The sequence below is a fragment of the Osmerus mordax genome, chromosome 14 (genome assembly GCF_038355195.1).
Source record: "Osmerus mordax isolate fOsmMor3 chromosome 14, fOsmMor3.pri, whole genome shotgun sequence".
Taxonomy (NCBI): Eukaryota; Metazoa; Chordata; class Actinopteri; order Osmeriformes; family Osmeridae; genus Osmerus; species Osmerus mordax.
In genome coordinates, this window is record NC_090063.1 from 11362841 (window position 1) to 11382758 (window position 19918).

Here is a 19918-nt window from a genome sequence, read left to right on the forward strand (position 1 = left end):
ACAACTGGACAAACTCTGGCACGGTCCACGGTGGGTGGTTGGCCTCTGTGTCCCGCCTGAGTGGCGTGTTTTCTGGGGAGAGAGTCGTGCCTGTGGGCCTCCGATGGGGGTGGGCCGTTAAAAGTTATTTTGAAACTGACTCCACTGCCGGAACAGGGCAGGGCCTGGTTGACTGCGAGCTATGCTTGCTCTCTCTATCTCTCTCTCTCTCTCTCTCTCTCTCTCTCTCTCTCTCTCTCTCTCTCTCTCTCTGTCTCTCTCTCTCTCTCTGTGTCTCTGTCTCTCTTTCTCATACACACACACACACACAGTCTACACACACAGCTGTTCGGAACCATGACAGAAGATGACGGATACAGTTGTCGCTGAGGGACAAGTCAAGTTTAAAGATGGGAAAAAGGTGCAATGTTCCAGTCAACTTCATCTTTTATGATATCAATATGTTACCGTGTGGATCCATCTGAATGATTCATTTTGTGATTACTTGTATTTCCTTGTATTTTCCAGTGGAAGAGCCGGTGGGTCGTGCTTGGGAAGCCCTCTCCGGTCGCGGGTACGTAGCAAACCGCTTCTATTTATAATGTGACTAGCAACCAACTAACTGCTCTTGGTTGAAATCTGCAGTGTTTCTGCATTAGTTCCCTGTTGCTTAGTAAAGTGTTCCGAAGCCAAAGACTTTAATCAAAAGCTCAGGCGGCTGATTTTGGGGAATTAAACTAACGACACAACTTGTCAATGTGACATTTGGCAACGCGCCACCCAGAGCGCATAGCACAAATATCACATTGCAGTAAACACGTGGTGAGATTGTGCAACAGTCATAACTAAATAATATGCTGAATAATGTATTTATTTTTTATATTTTTTATATATTTTATATTTGCATCTTTTGATTTCTTATAAAATGTTGTCCCATCTGTTCCAAACTTTTGCCAGGCCCACATTTTATAACTTTCTTAATCAATCTAAATTAAATTCATACTGCTGGTATTTGCTACTATACTGTGCTGAGTGTGTAAGTGTGTGTGCCTGTGTGTAGTCTTGGCACATTCAACTGGGTTTGTTTGCAGCTGTGATTCTGGATCACTCCATTGTTTTAGTGACTGTTTTGACAGCTGTATGGTTTCACACACATACGCACACATTCCATAGTTACTAAGTATGCTCGTACCAGGGAACGTTTTCAGTTTCACGTATCATGATAGCGTTCATTAGAACTGCACAAACAGATCCCATCCATCATCCTTTCCCTCGCTGTCCGAAAGTCTGTTCCTTTTTTTTCTCCTCCATACCACACCTGCCACCTGCCATCATTTCTTATTTTTCCTCTCCCATCTTCTTTCCATCCCTTTGCCCCGCCTCTGTCTTTCTCTCCCTTTCCCCTCTTCTCGTCCATCACTCCTCCACTGCACCACCCTATCCCCTCTCTCTGTCCCCTCTCTCTCCTCAATTCAAACCTCTCCCTCTTCCCCCCCACCTCTCCCAGACTGCCTGTCTCTGCTGGTGTACAAGGACCGGGGGGAGAGGGCGCGGGGCCACCGGGAGCGGGTGCACCTGACCCTGGAGGGGATCTGTGGTTTGGAGCCCGGCCAGGGCTATGACGGGGCGGCCTACACCCTCACCCTGCTGTGCCCCGGACAGAGCCTGGCGCTGGGCTTCGACACCCAGGAGGGCCTGCTGGCCTGGGATGCCCGCCTCCGTTACAGCCTGGGAGAGGGTGAGGAGGGATGGAGAGTGTGTGTGTGTGTGTTGATTTGAACTGTGTGACAGAGAGACAAGGCCCCCCTGACTGGAGATAAGGTCTGTCTGCATGCTAATTGGCTACTGATCAATAATTGAAACAAGTTTGCAGGTCACTGTCTGATTCTGTTGTCCTGAGGTGACTTTCGTGAGTGTGTGTGTGTGCATATAAGAGAGAGGGATGGGAAGAGAGAGAGAGGTGAAAAGAATGAGATAGGGAGAGAGAATGAGAGATACAAAGACAGGGCAAGAAAGAGAGAGAAAGGTATAGACTGAGAAATAAGAAAGACATCAAGATAGAGGGACCCGCTCCTCACTTGGTTTCGAGCGGGTCTGTCTACTGAAACACAGCGGTGATGAATGGAAGCCAATAGAGCATAGCCGAGTGTTTCATCATAATTACAGACCCTTGTATCTCCTAGCGGTGTGAATGTTGTGTTCTCTCATCCATTTGATAACGGGCTTGTTTACTGTGTGCCTCGGTGGTTGTGTTTTCTTCAAACAAGACATTTACCGTTACAAGTTAATAAGCAGGTTGACAAGCCTAGGCACACATTTATACACCCGTTCTTTGTGTATCGTGTCAGAAACAGATTCTGGGTCACTTTCATATGATAATGCCCATCATGCCTCTGTCTCTGTCTCTCTCCCTCCCTCTCTCCCTCTCTTTCTCTCCCAGTCCACAGGTTCACAGTAGGCGTTCAGCCTGGTACCAAACTGGAGAGTGGCCCCGCCTCCCTCCACCTGTGCAACGACCTATTGGTCCTGACCAGGGACCTCCCCCCGACCGTCATTGGCGAGTGGAAGCTGTCGGACCTGCGTCGCTATGGCGCCGTGCCCAGCGGCTTTGTCTTTGAGGGAGGAACTCGCTGTGGATATTGTGAGTAGAGAACCCCTCCTATCTCTCTTCCTCCCTCGACCACTCCATGCTGGAGGCCCTGCTGACGCTCCACTGTTACTGTCATAGCTTAGTATTATACTATATATACTATACATACTGTCATGGTGTAGTGTAAATTATGTTTTCCTCTCATAGTGGAGTACAGTTTTGTAATGTTACTCTCATGGCGTGATATAGTTATAGCACGACTCCCAAAGCATAGTTGACTTTATAGTACTGGACCTCTGTTAGTCTCCTGTACTGGACAGCCCTATACCGACAGACCAACATGAAGAGATCACTTTTTTATTAGCAATGTCCATACAGAAACTGGAGATTGCTGGGATGTGAGAAATGTTTTTCTATGCATTCACTATCCATTTCACATCACGTCTGTGTGTGTGAGAGTGTTGTTAATAGGTGGTGCAGGTATTCTTTGTATGTCCATTTGATGGTGCAGGAATGTGGAGAACGAGAGGCAGTTAAATGTGTTTGGATGGGGTGGGTGCCGTGTGTTGGGGGTCTTCCTTTAATAGGCTTAGGTTTTGACTCTTACTTTTTGAGCGCTATGCTGAGGTTCTTATGCAATATACTTTTTTTGTTGTTACTTTCTTATAATTTTCACCTTTTTATCATTTGTGTGGTTATAAATGAACAGAATTTAGTATAGTGAAAGTGACAGTAGCTGGTCATTCGACTTGTGGTGTGTGTCTGTGTGTGTGTGTGTGTGTGTGTGTGTGTGTGTGAGAGAGAGAGAGAGAGAGAGAGAGAGAGAGAGAGAGAGAGAGAGAGAGAGAGAGAGAGAGACGCACATACAGAAATAACTGTGAGGTCCATGGCATTGGGTTTCATTATTCTGACAAATAGCAGCTATAAATACAACACCCCCTGTGTCATAACAGCCTATCACTGCTGCTCGCTCTCTCGTAATCACCATGTTACCCAGAATCCACTGGTTCTGCAGTTTGATATAGTGATATATCAATATACATAGTGTGTATGGTGTGTCTGTTAGGCAGTGAAAGTGTTTGAGCTGAGCCTAAAATGTAGTCATAAAGACGGTTTGTGTGTGTGTGTGCTGGAGTAGAGCCCATGTCTGGGTTGTCCGCATAGATACATGACTTATCGGCTCTGTGATCTGTTTTCCTACACACACACACACACACACACACACACACACACACACACACACACACACACACACACACACACACACACACACACAACAACTATTAGATACTGTTCACACACACCATTAGTACGGATTATAGCCGTGCCAATATAAGAACAAACACACACACATATTGATTCATATGAAATCAAGTAAATACCAGTGGACCATCATTTTGACCTAACAAAACCTTTTATACCATTGACTCAAGCCCTTCCCTCAAACCCTCATCTAACCCCTCCTCGTCTCAACTCGGGGGTGGTAAGATGAGCATTCTGAGAAGACCCTCGCATGTGCCTTTCCGGTGGTGACCACGCAGACGCTAACGTGTTAAGTGTCGAAGAGTATCACTGTGGCATGGCGCCCACGGACGAGTGTTGCTGCGGGAATGTATCACCAGCAGTCCTCGGGTGTGTCCACACACACGGTAGCAGTGTGTGTATGGAGTCCCAGGGGATGGTGATGTCTTGTTACACCGGCTAAATTGACACCGAGACGAGACTCATTGTTAACCAGTTCGGGCGCCAAACACGCCTGTGACATGAACAGTTAAGGCTGTTGCAATTTGGCCTCGACGGACCAACCGGGCGAGTGATCAAAATGGACAGAGCGTGTAGAGGAGCCGTCAGAGCCGGGACGTGAATGCAGATGTGTTCTTCACTCCCCTCTCCTCCTGCTCTCCCTCCCCTCTCTCAGGGGCTGGAGTGTTCTTCCTGTCCTGTGCGGAGGGGGAGCAGATCAGCTTCCTGTTTGACTGCATCGTCAGAGGGATCTCTCCCAGTCGAGCTCCGCATGGCCTTAGACCTGCCCTACCAGGTGGGTACACACACACACACACACATAACATACATGAATGCACAACAACTCACACACAAACAACATCCGGGCATACACACACAAACAACACACGCATGTGCACACACACACACCCCATCCACACACTTATTCCTCAGTTTTGTGTCGTGTATTTTCTTCTCACCTCATTGTTTTGACTAAGAATTAGCTCAAGGGCATCTTGGTTCTATAATTAAAGTCCAGCACATGGCTAGATAATGTGTGTGTGTGTGTGTTGGGCGCCAGGGTAGAGGTGGAATCACATGCTCAAAGCCCTGAGGGTCACTGTTTGGATTAAAAGGTCTTGTGTGTGTGTATGAGGGTAGTGTTCTGAGAGAGCTTCACATTCTGTTTAAATGTGACATGTGCTCAGGATCTAACACCTTCAAAACAGCACCACAGAAACCTGAAAAACCAAATGCCTCTGGACCTGACTAAACCATTTCCAAGTACTACAGCCCTGTAACACTGGTCTATGCTCAGGTTCGGATTCACAAAAACTTGTTAAAGTTCTGATTTTGCATCAGGGCCTAATCAATTCAAAAAATCATGGTGGTCTTAAGACATTAACACAAATGCATGTTGTCTACAGACGACGGTGAATGTCCATGGCATCTCTCTAACTTTCCAAGTGCTTCTGTGTATTTACCAGCTTTGGGATCTTTAGCTGTAGCCTGTTTTAGGCGGAGACATTCAGTGCTGCAAAGGCACTATAATTAGCACAGGCTAGCCAGCGTTAGCCGACACCCCGTGGAGCATTGCAAGCCAGCCTGACATCTGAGGCACTGCGGTTAGCATTAGCTGCAACGGCGCTAACTTTGCTGTAGAGATCTTGGGGGTTATGTTCTTGACACCCCCACCCAACGCCGTCTTGTAGCCTGGAGAAAACATACACACTGACGTACACACAGTCACACCTGTCAATGCAGTATGTCCTTAATTTACCTGCATAATTTGGCAGAGGTTTTCCACCTCATTAAAGTGATCCGACACACACACACACCCCTTAGATATGCAGCTGTATTAGGAGTGTAAATTGGCAGGGTTTTACGCTAAATCTTGTGTTTGGCAGACTACTGTGTCGAAGTGAAACCATATCCTGGAAAAGATTGGCAGGGTTTGGGAGCTAGACAGACAGTAATCTCAAGCATGAAGAAAACTTTGGGGGTGCATCCATAACTTTGAAAAAGTCTAAATTAACTTGGAGAATTATTTTTGAAAAAATGACATACTTAAAATGAGAACGTTTTTATTTATCTGTCTCGCATATCTCTGTAGTCTGAATAAAATGATTGTGATATAAAAAAATATATATATATAGGAAATGCTAAATAGTTTTTAAATTTGCCCCCAGCAACTTCTCCAGCAACATCTACAGCAAGTTCTTATGTAACACTTCGCTGCATTAATCATGGCAGAGTGTCCGTCTGGACTAGTTACTATAGACAAAGTTGTTTTCCTTTAAAAGAACATCAGATGTGTTCGATGTATCTAAACTGCACTGGACGGGGAATTCCTAAGTGTTTTCTCAAATTCTAACTCAGCCTCCCCCCCCGTCTCTAGCTTTCTGTCTCTCTCCCCCTCCATCTGTCTCCCCCTCTCTCGTGTTTTTCTTCTCTTTAAAACTGATAAAGATGTTCAGCCTTACTGTTTCGTATAAGGTCGTCTCCAGTCTGATAAAGTTTTCAGTCAAACTTGGTTTGGATACTGTTCAAGGTTTATGATTAAAGAACACTCCCTCGAGGTCTGATGTTATTCATCTCAGTATCAACGGACTATTAGTGTGTCTTTTTGTGTGTGTGTGCCTGCAGGCCTTTGTACTTGTTAAGCTTTGAGTTTTAAATTTACTTGACTGTTGTTTTTGCTTATCCATGAGATAAAACAGTCATTCTTTCCGTCCAACGTCTGTGTGTGTGCATGCAGATCCGACTGCCAACCCGTCCGTCTCAGAAGAGAGGATCAGCCAGGAAGCGTCGGAGCTGGAGAGGAGACTCAGTGTGCTGTCTCACAGACACAGCAGCACAGGTACACGTCACACAGCAGCACAGGTACACGTCATACAGCAGCACAGGTACACGTCACACAGCAGCACAGGTACACGTCACACAGCAGCACAGGTACACGTCACACAGCAGCACAGGTACACGTCACACAGCAGCACAGGTACACGTCATGTCTCAGACACTGCACTAAACAACATACTAAGGTTTAGCCTCCCCCCGCTCTCTCTCTCTCTCTCTCTCTCTCTCTCTCTCTCTCTCTAAAGCCTCCACGTATAGCTATAGCACCTCCGTTGCCGGGGATGACCACAGCAGTATCTCCAGCTCCTCCTCCAGCCAATCGGACACAAGCTACGGGAACCATCTCTCTTTGTGGGCAGAGCCAGGCCGGAGATTGCATCCCTCGTCCGAGTCCCTGTTCGCTGCTCCTACGACAAAGGGCTCGCCCAATCCGGATGATTGTCTCTATGCAGCTGTGGTGGGAGGCTCTGTGATTCGTCCTTCCTCTAACCAGCGCCATGTACGCGGTCTCCACGACAGCGGGCGGCAGAGCTCATTGGACAGTGGAATTGGCATCGCCACCAGCAGCCAATCATCATATTCTGGGAGTTTTTCTTCATGTAGTCTGGACACAGCCAGTCAGGGAGGGGGGGAGGAGTTTGGGTCCCAGTTCAGTCTCCACCCTCCTCCAGCACCTCCCCCCCCACCTCCTGTACCTCCACCTCCTCTCTCTCCACCCCTGCTAGGATGTACTCCAGACTATAGCCCTGTTACCCCTCCACCTTGCTCTTGTCCCCCGAGCACCGATACTAGTTCCCCTACTGCCCCCAAAAGGCAAGGAGAGGAATACCATGTCCCCAGCCTACTACGACTGCTCTATGACACACCCAGGAACCTGCTTCATAGCCAGACTCTAAAGGATCCGTTAGCCCGGGCAGGTATACCCGAAATGGGCAAGGACAGGAGGACTGGTGGGGGTGTAGGGGGTCAGGGATTGAGTGATGACCCACCGAACCACCCTCTCCATAGGGCTGGGGGGCGATGCATGTCCCCTATAGAGCGGCCTCTGTCTCAGGGCAGGGAGAGAAAAGCGCCCCCTGTGGACAATTCTGAGCACTGCAGCTCAATACCAGCCACCTTCAGATTACCACCCCTACCAGGCTGTCCAGTGTGTAGGGGGACACAGGTAAATCATTTCTATTCTATACCCATTTTATGGATTTTTTTATCGTCTTGGTTATATACATTATGCATATATATGTAGCATATATATGCATAATGTTGATGTTTTTTTTTATTTGTTTTTTAACAAAGGCAAAAAGTTGTCGGCACTCATTCTATTGAATTGATGTGAGAGAGCTCACAGATGGCTATGCATACAAACTACCCCCAAACTCATCCAACCAAAGAGCTGTGGCACTGCTTAGATTCAGATTAATTAAATCACAACTGTTAACTGCTAATTATGCAGTCAATTTCCTTTAGTTTTAAAGGTAGATAGAGACACATAATGGGGGGAGGTAGAAGGAGGGAGATTGAGGATTACAGACTGTCAGAGCAACTCTGAGCATTTCCAGTCTCCTTTCAACAGCTGTCGGAAAGGAACACACGTCTCTCCCTTTGATAGTCGCTGTTTAGCGCATTTATTGTTAATGTCTCCAATAGATTTTGTTTCTCCTTTGTATTTGAAATGGTTTGTTGCTTTTTTTATTTTCTCCTCGTAGTGCAAATTATCATCCGCAGCCGAAACAAAACAACTTGTCTTGTGGATGCTAAACATGTCTGACAGATAGTAGGAGAGGGATCCGGAGAGGCTAATTAGATGTGATGAAACAGGGTGAAACACAGAAAACCGGTGCTATTCTTTGAGGTTGCAAAATATTTTTTAATTTTTCCAAATCTTCCTCTGATAGAAAAGTACCTCACTGTGTCTTTGTAGATTGAGCATTCTGAGCCCAGTAATGCACCTTGCAATTATCTAACCGAATAAAACCCACAATACATCAGGGATATTAGGCAAAAACATTGTTATAGACTAGGCTGTGGTCACAGGCTAAATCTAGAACACAATGTGTTCTAAAGAACTGGAACCACGAGGCCCTTGTTTCTACAACAACAGTGTTCTAGAATTATACATGCCTTGCAGTGTGTTACATTGTGTTTCAAGAAGACTAATTGGGCACCGACGTACACTTACACAGCGCCTGGTTGGCTCAACGATGACAGTGCTGCCCCCCTCTCCCCAGACAGCCATTTATTTTCCTCTCAGACAGACCCAACAGCCAGCGCTAATGTCACTGTTGTAGCTAATTGGCCTGATTTGACCAGATCCATCACGCCTGCTTTTATAACCTCGGTCGCCTCTCTGTCTAGCACCGGCCCACTCTCCCTCGCTTCTTGTCCCATTCCCCATTTTCACTCGTCCCTGCCTCCCTCTCGTCATGCCCTCACCCACCCCATCACTCTCCTCTTTTGTCTGTTTGCCCTCCATCATCCACCTCCACTTTGCCAGGTCATTCTACGTCACCTCAAGTGTGGTCTCATGGTGATGTCAGCAGCTCCAGACAGACTGCACCTTTCCCCTTACTGGCAGCATGGATTTCTGTATTTTCCGTTCCTTTTTCCGCACTTCTGCTAGTTTTCTTCCTCCGTTCTCTCTCTGCATGTCTGATTACTAGTGTTGTGATGGTAGCAATGTAACCCCACCTGCCTCATACTTATGCCCCCATCCAGTGCAATCACTGTTCAGACCTAAACTACATTTCCCATGAGCAATGGTACTCATCTCAGGAAAGAGGCTATTTACAGGTAAGATGTCATGGGGTTGTTTTGCAGTAATGAATTCATAGTTCCTAACTGACCCACCATCAGGACAATATTTCCAATATTCCCATTCCTAATGTTCTTTCATAACATTCCTTGTTTTCTGTTGTTCATATGGGGGGTCAGATGGCTGAGCGGTTAGGGAATCGGGCTACCAATCAGAAGGTTGCTGGTTCGATTCTCACCGTGCCAAATTACGTTGTGTCCCTGGGCAAGGCACTTTACCCTACTTACCTCGGGGGAATGTCCCTGTACTTACTGTAAGTCGCTCTGGATAAGAGCGTCTGCTAAATGACTAAATGTAAATATTGCTCACCTGTTTGCCAATCCTGGGGCCTTGCTCAAATACATTCTGTCCGTCATTACTTCCTGGTTTTCTCTCTGCCTTGATCTGTCCATGGGTCCTGCACGCTTGCTCCTTGTTACTGTTATTTCTGACACATGACAGATGTCACGGGACTGTCCATCTGTCATGTTTAGTCTAACCATATCAGTCTTGTTTCACAGGGAACCAGTGCAGCACTAACAAGACCGTCCCCTTCCACGCCTATACCAGGTCGGTCTGCCTGCATAGTTCTTCATTTATCTGCACAGTACGACGATGAGTTCAGCCATGCGTTCAATACGTATTGAAAACCGATGTTTACCTGACAAAACTGAATGTTGTTTTTCTGAACGTCACAGACCAACCATCCAAACAGAGGGACGAGGAGCGGAGGAGGGAGCGGGGCGAGGGGGTACCCTGGTCCTGTTCTCTAGAGCCCCTAAAGGCCCCTCCCCCTGGCAAAGTTGTGCTCCACAGACACAACTCGCCAGTCTCAGGTAAGACCCATCGTGAATGTGTTCGCAGTTCTACGTCAGCTTTGGGGAGTGCCACTATACTTCAACTCAACGCTACCATGGCTGAATCACTGAGAGTAGCTGTACTCCTACACTCTGTAGATCTTAAGTCTGCTCATGAGCTGACTGAAGCCCAGAGGAGAGGAGAGCTCCGACTAGAAGAGTACAGTAAGTGTCACATGTCTTCAATAGAGGGAATGCAATCCATCCAAGAGAACATGAAGCTATATTAACTAATAATTGGCAGGGTAGGTCATGTTTTTGAGATTCCCTTTTTGTCATATTTGCTGAAATAAACTTAACATCCTGATACAAAAATGTTTAGTTCTGCAAAACTTATCTACCCTGCCTTTAACCCTTCCAGCTTACACATCCAGTCTTTTCCTATCATAATCATGTTCTTATGGCATGTCACTTATTGACTCTTTTGTTTGACTTTTCTTTGCTTCTACAGGGAGTTTCTTTACTCCCCCCCCAGAGGGCCCCTCCCCGTCCCTGAAGGTGAGGGCCCGCAGTGACAGCGCAAACTATGTCAACATACCCGTCAGCCCAGTGGCTAAAGCTAATGCTAGCAGAGAGACGCTTTACATGGAGCTGGACCTGCAGGGGCCCGCTGTGGCAAGCACCCCCGCTCTCTCCTCTACACCCACTACAGCGAGAGGTAACGCTTTGCTGCTACGCAGACCCAGTAAGAACAACTAGCCCTGGGCGGCCATTTTGGATCAATGTTTTTACCCTTCTTCTCTGCCGCAGCTGTCTGCACTGGTCAGAAAATCTGAGCCAAAATGGCAGTGTATGCAGCTTTATTTGAAGATGTGCATTGGCTCATTGGTTTGGCTGGTTGCTTTGCCCTCGCAGTTATCAATTACTTTCTTTCTAAACAGATAGAATTAGTGTAAAACAGCATGCCATTGTTCAGGTAATATATCTTGTATGGTGGTAACATCACTTCACCTTATTTCAGTTAAATGAATGAAGAACTTTGCAGGCAGACATACCTAGTGTAGGCACAAAAGGGAATATTCCTTTAGTCTTGTTTGACAGGGAACCAGTACTTCTGAAGGTTAGGCTAAACAGCCCTGTGACATGGTTTTCGCTGACACGTGACAGATAAGAGTGAGCAGACATGCAGACTCTATGGACAGATCAGGAAGATTTCTGCTTAGCTTACTTTGATTGGCTTGTTGGTTTGGCTGGTGGCTTTGCTCTTGCAGTTGGCTATAACTTTATCTTTTAAAATAGATTTAATTAGTGTAAAATACCATACCATTGTTGTACATGTACTACCCCTGTATTAAAAATAAATTGGCTTTTAAATAATATAATTTAAATTGAAAGTGTCTGCGGACAGAGTTGTCACATAAGCAGTTTCAACAAGTCTCCATGGAAACACAGTGTTATCTGCAATGAATCACTTTTATAAGCCAGAGTGCTGAACGGGGAATTTCCTCATTTTCACATCTCTGCTTTTGATGGCAACACTGATATAGTATTTCAAATATTCCCTGTGGAATAAAAAAATGTACATCCAAACCAGTCATATATCTTATTTGCTGTTCGCTTGGTGCAGCTCAGATTCCCAGTGCACAAATTATCAGTTTATGGCAGCAATAAATAATATATTAGGGTTTTATTCCCCCAGGGAATGGATCTGTACCATGTCTATGTACTGCCAGAACATGTGTATTGTGGTGTTTGTGTGAAATCAAATTTTTATGTAACAAACATGTAAGGCTTTCTCAAATTTCAGGGCTCACATTTAGGAGTGTTTAGATTTTGTTAGAAATAATATAAATACCATTTAATTTCAAAACTCATAACAAAAGAATAGATAACTTGAAATTATTCCATAGAGCTCTATTCTCATAATTTAAAAAAGTTATGATACTGAATGCTATTGACCCCAATGCCATATTGTCCATTATACATATTCACTTATATGATAAACTATGAGCCACTCTGCTTTGTGATTGTAGGTAATTGGTTTAACAGTGAAATGACATAAGTGTTCGTGCTATGCCCCCTCTAATTAACTGCTTGCTTCACCCTAATCCTAATGATGGCTCCAACCTACTGTTACTGTGCTGCCAGACAGTCTCACAGGTTAGGGTCCACACTGCACATTGTGAAGGTGTATTTCCTTCAGACTATAATTGTGTCCAATTAAAATGGCTTCCGTGTGACCCATTATTTCATGACTTTATAAGTGCTTATTCACAGTCTAACATCATTACTGTAAGTATGATAGCATGTGATTGCTGTGATGGAAGAGAACTAGGCCAGCAGCTCATACGTGTGTGTGTGCCTAGCACAGCTGTTATCTGATTGGGGTGTTATTTTTTCTTCCGTCCAGGAGGGGGCTCCACCAGGTACGCCCACATAGACATCGCAGCCACGGAGACGGCCCAGAGGGTGGGGGCGGAGCACGCGCAGGGGAGGGAGGACCGATTGGCCGAGCTGGAGCAGAGGAGGTGGGGCCCTCAGACCTAACCCCTCTGCCCCCCAAAAACGCAATCAGGGAAAGAAGACAATTAGATTTTTACTACAAATCATGTGTATTTATCCTGCAAAGGACACTGAAATCCAAAATTCAGTGTGCTCTTCTTTTTTTTACATGTACTTAGTCAATACTCATGCCTTGTGGCTGTATAAACTGGGGAATGTTTAATCAGGGAATTGATGTTCAGTAAAGCAGGTGTATTTACTGTATAATGTTGTGCAACCTGTGACAAAGCCTGACTTTCTTGGAAACAACTTGTAAATAGTGACTGCTTTTAACTTTGATGGGACTTGTATGATACACCTGTAAAAGCAAAAATACATTATACAAAAAGCATCAATTTATTAAATAAATGTTTGTGTTAATGGTCGTATGTGTTGGAAAGACTCCAAGTATAACTCACGTCTGGAAGTGAGTGAACTTGGTCATATTACTATCACGTTGGCATGTACCAACACAGCCATGATGACACGGCTTTTTAAACACGAACATACTCGTGTTTAAAAACACTCACAAAAGTTGAAGTACCGACTACACTTTTTCCACTGAAGATAAAGTAAGATATTCATGTTAAAAAGACTAACAGAACTAACCCATTGATACCACAGCTGGTATGGTAAGCATACCTTAACTACCACTAATGGGCTGGGGAGAGGGGAGAGGGGAGTAGTTATAGATCTACAGCAAACAAATGGACCAGAGGTCACGTAGTTGCATTAGACCTGATTCATCTGGACAGGTGGCTTGAGCACCCAAGCGTCTGGCTAATTGACAATCAATTGAAAATGATCTATAATATCACAGAACCATGTACTTTCTCTACTGGCATGACTGATGACAAACCCATCAGCCCATGAGATTTTGAAGTCAATTTCCATGTTGGTGCAATGCCGTCCGGTGTCAATGATGTATTAGACTGTTTTGACAGGTTCAATGTTGTGCACAGGATGGGAGGGGGTGGACATTAACTCAATCAATTCAATCGTACATGTTGAATGTAAACCTTGTTTTATGAGACTGTAATGTTGCTAGGTCTTGCTCCAGTGCTCTAAACATTGGGCCACTATGTTCCTTTCTGAATCTTGTTCCATCCAGTTTGATTGAGAAGTCTATTTACATTTTAGAACAACACCCTCAGGTATCAATTTAAGGCTGCTGCCCTCTCTGCTAAAATCAATGTACTTCAATTGCACACGCTTAGGTGGAGATTTTGTAGTCATTTTTATTAGGTTGTTGGTAGGTTTTATAAAAAATCTAGATAAAATGTTAATTGAAAAGAAAGTTTGAAGGTTCCTACCAAATTTAAGGTACAAACCTTCATACATTGACAATGAAAATGTTTTATGACAAAGCGGAATGTTTCTTGTGTGTGTCATCAATAGTTCAATTCAATGCAGAAAATCACACTGCTTTGATATCGACAGACATTTCATTTCACGATAGACACATTTTCATTAAGAACGTTTCCAGTAACTCGTGTTCAATAGTACCTGACTACAGTACCTCTCTCTTACCTTACAGTACCTTTAGAAAATAAGCAGGACCGGGATCAGATATGGTAGTCAACAAATTAATCTAGAAGTTATGAACAAATGGTCAGTAGAAGTGTCTAACCTTATATATAAATACAGTTTCATCAACACCATGAATCATAACAGTTCATCATCATTGATATTAGAAAATCTTAATCGAAAATGCTCATCAAAATACTCATTCCCTACACATTGGTCTACCAAAGCGAGACAGTGAGTGAATGCTTGTATGTAAGAATGATTTTGAGTGTCAATGGAAGCGTTCATCTGTATTTGTATGTGTGTTTGAGTGGGGGGGGGGGTGTGACAGCTATGTTGGAGGATGAGGGTGAGGATAAAAGGGAGGATGAGGGAAAGGATGAGGGTGGCTAGGCTCAGAGCTCGTTGCGGTTCAGCCCCTGGCGGGAGATCTTGCTAGTTAAGTCCTGCATGTGTTTCTTCATCTGAAACCAAACCCAGACAGACAGATAGTTAGCATGTGTTCTCCCTTTCTATCCCCTACCATCTCTGTTGTCTCTCTAGACTGAATATGTCCCTCCCTTCCACTCCCCTCCCCTCCCCACCTTGTAGCCCATCTCGCGGGTCTTCTCCGCCAGGCTGTCGTACTTCTCCTGGTTCCTCTGGATGTGCTCGCGGTCCCCCAGGGCCTCCACGTGCCGCAGCTTCTGGTGGGAGAGCTCCAGCTGCTCCTGGTAGTGGCTGTGCTTCTCCACCTTGGTCTCAAAGTGCCGCAGCTCCTCCTGCAGGCCGGGACGGGGGGAGAAAAAAGGAGGGTGGATGGAGGGGATGAGGATGGTGGAGGTGAGGAGGAAGGGGTGGAGGGAATTGGGAGCGGGTCAAATCAGAGGATAGTTAGTGTGTGGCACTACTTATTAAGATAGGAGTTGAACCTAGGATCCTTTTGTGAATACCAGTGGATCATGATTGAGAAGGCGGGGGAGGAGGTGTAGGGGCAGTAGGAGGGGGGGCTCACCTTGAGAGAGTCCAGCTCGTCGTCTGTCAGGTTGGCAGTCCGGGCCATCTCCCACAACTCAATCACACGGGGCTCCCGGAACTCTGCAGAGGAGGGAGGGAAGAGTGGTGAGGGCAGAGAGAGAGGAAAAAAGAGGGTGAAAATAAATTAAAGAAAGGGAGACAGAGAGATAAAGAAAGAGGGAGAGTGCGGAGTAGAGGCCAAAAGAGTGGAAATGAAGAGACTTGGCATGAGTCAGCATGAAGGGGGATTACCCTCTGTAACTCCACAGCAACCCCTGCTGCGTGTGTGAGGGTGTCTGTGTGCGCACAAGTAAGGTTGTACAGGGAGTCAAGTACGTGGGGGGGGAGAGAGGAGTGGTTGACTCACCGCTGTCCTCGCTGAAGCCTTCATGGCTGAGCTTGCGGAGGCGTTCGAAGCCCTGGTTCAGGTTCCTCATCTTGTCCTTCAGGTCCGTGTGCTTCTGGTGGAGCACGTCCTCCTTCACGTCGCCCTCCAGAGGAGATATGGCGTTCTTGTGGATCTCTACAGGTGCGGGTGGAAGGGAGACGGAGGAGAGAGAGGCGTTGAGAAAGGCAGTGGAGAGCGGGTGGGTGCAGGAGGAGAGGGAGACCAGAGAGGAGAGATGGGGGGGAAAGGGACGAGAGAGTGACTCAGCAGATCCTTCACTATCGCTGCCCAACAGACAGGTTTGTGCTAATTACATACATCCTTTACAAATGTAGCCTGCCCTTGTTGGTTTCAAATGGCAAAAACATAATTAGTCACAAATGTGCTTGTTGCATTTGCCAACAGTCTGTGCATCAAAACGCACGCTGAACTACACAAAGCACAGGGAGTGTAGCCAGAGGCAAACAGCAGATGACATCCACTCAATGACAGGTGGCATTTCAAAAGATGGACAGAGACAGAGAGAGAGAGATGGGGTCAAATAACTATACTTTCTGCTTGATGGGGGAAAGGGAGAGTGGAGGGGTGGGAGGTGGACATAGCAGAGGTGGGGGGGGGGGGATTGAGGGGGCAGAGAGAAATTGAACTCAGAATGGCTTTGACAACCCCACCTTGGGGAGCTCTTATTGGATGTCAGTTGGGTCTGACGGATGACATTGGACAAGCAGAAAAGTGGCTGGGAGAGACCCTTTGAAAACATGATGGGAAATTCTTCTGTTGGACTGCAACAGCCTATCGGTCGTGCCGAGTCAAGAGAGAGGGGTAACATCTACGTTCTACATTTCTCTCTGCAAGGCTGCGAGCGCTGTTCACCTCAGAGAGCACTGCTGGGATCTGATGTGACTGGGGATGATGGTGCGTAGCAACCTCTACAGGGTGGGGTGCTACGACGCTCTGCCATTAACACATGACCCATACGACCAATCACAAACAACCAGGGAAGGGGCTACATGTGAGTAGGAGGGCTCATATGAGTACAAAAGGGCAAGAGACAATATTAGATAGAAAGAGAGTGAGAGGAGAGGGAGAGAGATGCAATGAGAAACGAGAGAAAAGGAAAAATAAACGCTTGACGCTCTCACCCTCTGTCCTGCTAACGGTATCCATGACGATGTTGTATTCGTGGATCTTGTCCTTGTGGTGCTGAAACTCTCTCTTCAGGCTCTCCATCTCGTCCTCAGAGAACTTTCCGGAGGTCTTGGCCTGTCGGTGGGAAAGCCAGACTAGGGGTAACACTTGGGACAACGCTTGAGACCATATGACCGACCATACACAACCTTAAACACAGATGACAGTGCTCTTGGAAAGTCCCACAGCTTTCCCAGGAAGCTTCATGGAGTGATGTATTCCACCGCCCCACCCCCTTTCCTCCTCCACCCCCAAACCCCGTTCCCCCCTCGGTCTCTCTACCTTGTTCCAGAGTTTGTCCAGGCGCGGGTCGTCGAACATGTCCCCCTCCCTGCTGTCGTGGTCCTTCAGGTTGTTGGACTCCAGCGGCCTGGTGTCCTTCTTCCCGTCCATGCCGTACTTAGCCAGGATCACTATGGAAACAAGATGGAGAGGGTCACAACTTAAGGACCTCGTCGAGAACAAGAGCACAGGCTTTCAAACCAGCTGCTGGGGGAATGGTTGGAGCTGAGCAAGACTGAGGTAGTCTGCCCAGTTGTGAGGGTGCCACAGGACACTGTAACTATTCTGAAAGCACTTTTGATTTAAAGTGAGACAATCCTTGAGGGTTTAGGTTGGTTGAGGGGCAGTTATATGGGCGTATGCGAAGCCCTCTGTGACATGGTTGCGTGTAAAAAGGGCTATACAAATACATTTTATTTGATTTGAATAGTTGAATGATCCCAATGCAAAGGACATTTGGGAACTCGAATTTGGATATAAGACGTTTTCGGAATTCATATATCCCTTTCCCTGCCCTCAGATGTCCTTTCCCTTTTCCTCGGGAGAGCTTAAGGGAAACTTTGTTCAATGTGATAAATGAGGAATGGGAAATGACCCTGCAAGGCTAACTGAAGGGACTTCGTTTTGTCACGCTAACAAGAAGCGACGGCGAGAAGCTTAAGCAACGCAATATCAATCTCCCATTGCATAAGTCACGCTCCGCAGTAGCCTCGACCCGCAGGAAACTCCTCCAGGAGGAGGAGAGGACGGAGGGGTATGTTCCCTCCTCATGTCCCTTATCTTTCATATTTTGTGTTCCGGACTCAGCAAAAAAAAAAAGTGCTGAATAATTTAAGATGTGCAGTAGGCAAATAACCTCAGAGGGAAACGTTCTCAATCAATTGGGTGCCTTCTAGAAAGATGGACTGATTTAGAACGGACAGACGATGGATACATAGTTTAGTTAGCCGTTTATCGTTTGACTGATAAATGTTGCTTTGAAATCTATGCGCTCGTGGTAGGAATGTTCAAGAACATAGGCAAGGAGGTTAGTCCAGACTATGGAGAGGCACCCGGGGAAGCTACTGCCACTCACCGTTGAAGCTGCGCCGGAGCTTGGCCTCCCTCTCTCCGTTCTCATCCAGACCCTCGGCCTTGAGCTTCTTCCACTGGAGCTCATCCTTCTCCTGGATCTTCAGGTCGCTGTGTAGCTCTGCCTGACGCACCGGAGGCAACTGCATCTGGGGGTTAGAGGGAAGGGGGAACATGCCTTAGTAAACTACTACTAAAACTGATATGAATCACTGCAGTTCTTGTGATAATACAGGAGCTAAAAGTGCCAAAAGGGATAACTTTTTGATAGTCTTGTCTGCTGTCAGACTTTGGTTTTACAAACTAACTAACTGGAGAACAGCCAGGATATGCTTCACTAGGCCCATACAGCTGCTATCCACACACAGGTGTAGATAATCAACGATGTTGTAACTATGGATATGAAAAAATAGGAAGTTGTGTACCTAGGGTATGTTGAGAGAGGTATAAGTAGCCTGCCTGAACAAATACTGAAATGTCTGGATCGTCTTACCCTGATAGCTTTCTCCCACACTTGGTTCAATTTAGCTATCCTAAATTCCACAGTCTTGCCATCCCCCCCAGAAGGCTTATGGTCGTTCATCTCCCGCGAGTATTTTCCTGCCATAACCCCTACACCGAGACATAATGAGACGACCAAACAGCACAGGTTCATTTTGCACAAAATTAATAGACAGTTTGTGGATATGAATAAATAGTCCGTAAAGTACTATTGTGCTGACAGAAACACAGGTCTGCTCGCTTGTTATGTTTCGTCCGGGTACCAGAAGTCATGTGTTTAAACGGGGCGGTTACTTCCTGGTGACATTGCATTCTGGGATATGACGTTTTACACGGGACTTTCGTAGTTCACTTAGTACATTTGAGAGCGTATCCAAACTACATTTTGTGGGATACAATTTTTTTAATCGTTTCCTAGTAACGGAGGCTGCAACACCCTCTGAGCAAATAGGATTCCTCCACGCGTTGGAATGAAAGGTTTTCGGTGTTCAGTAATTTCTAACCACTAACTGGCACTCCGTAAACTCTTCACACACAAAACAGCGTATGTCAGCAGTAATCAGTGACTAACACTGAGTTAACCATTCAAGTTTGTATCAAATTAAGTTAGTTTAAAGGTTATGTGTAACCCCTGTTTTTTCAATTTCCCACGCACAACCCCATGTAGCCAGGCATACGAAGGTAAATTTTCTGCCGAGTTGATAGCTGTCGCTAGTTATACAGAGTTAATGCCACCTACTAACCAATCAGAAACACCAGCACCCCCCTCCCGCCTCAGTCTCCCAGATACCTTAGAACTTACCCAAACGTTGACAGGTAGACCTATGGTAATCTCACGCCAAACTTTTGATAAAACGTGAGAGCCCTGCACCAGGTTCTGCACAATATGATCATCTGCGTGTCATGAGATGGCATTTGTGACAATTATAATTCAACAAACTATTTTAAATTCCAAACAAAACATTAACACACATCACAATGGTCTTGTTACCACGAGGAAAATAAACTCTGTTCTGTCTGCCCGTGTGTTATGGCAACTAAGCATAAACTCACCAGAACCGTATCTTTAAAAAATGCATCACCATCTACAAACATTAAGCCTATTATTCTGTATTCATAAACAACACGTGTAATTGCAACTAATCACAGTACTCAATGGGGAGGCCTTTAAACAGGCAACAGAGGAAGCTCAA

At 45.9% G+C, this 19918-nt stretch overlaps 2 protein-coding genes across 5 annotated transcripts; one reads left to right on the plus strand and one right to left on the minus strand.

The window, feature by feature from the left end:
• Positions 1–296: 296 nt before the first annotated feature.
• Positions 297–13158, plus strand: LOC136956152 (protein Dok-7-like). 4 transcript variants are annotated; one of them, XM_067250003.1, is made up of 13 exons: positions 297–400; positions 508–553; positions 1487–1717; positions 2420–2620; positions 4488–4607; positions 6549–6650; positions 6892–7811; positions 9359–9433; positions 9956–10004; positions 10133–10270; positions 10391–10456; positions 10743–10976; positions 12642–13158. In XM_067250003.1, the coding sequence occupies exons 1-13, from the start codon at positions 347–349 to the stop codon at positions 12776–12778; spliced, it is 2373 nt and encodes a 790-aa protein (XP_067106104.1). In that variant the 5' UTR covers positions 297–346; the 3' UTR covers positions 12779–13158. The 4 variants fall into 4 exon arrangements, with proteins under 4 accessions (XP_067106104.1, XP_067106105.1, XP_067106107.1 ...); XM_067250004.1 differs by having other exon boundaries at positions 10743–10949; XM_067250006.1 differs by having other exon boundaries at positions 10743–10789.
• An 832-nt stretch (positions 13159–13990) lies between these two features.
• lrpap1 (low density lipoprotein receptor-related protein associated protein 1) lies at positions 13991–18977 on the minus strand. The gene is made up of 8 exons (XM_067250007.1): positions 18718–18977; positions 18229–18373; positions 17154–17284; positions 16826–16946; positions 15663–15818; positions 15294–15376; positions 14884–15060; positions 13991–14763 (listed from the first exon to the last, which is right to left on the minus strand). Exons 1-8 carry the CDS (start codon positions 18877–18879, stop codon positions 14695–14697), a joined length of 1044 nt encoding a protein of 347 aa, XP_067106108.1. The 5' UTR covers positions 18880–18977; the 3' UTR covers positions 13991–14694.
• Positions 18978–19918: the final 941 nt, after the last annotated feature.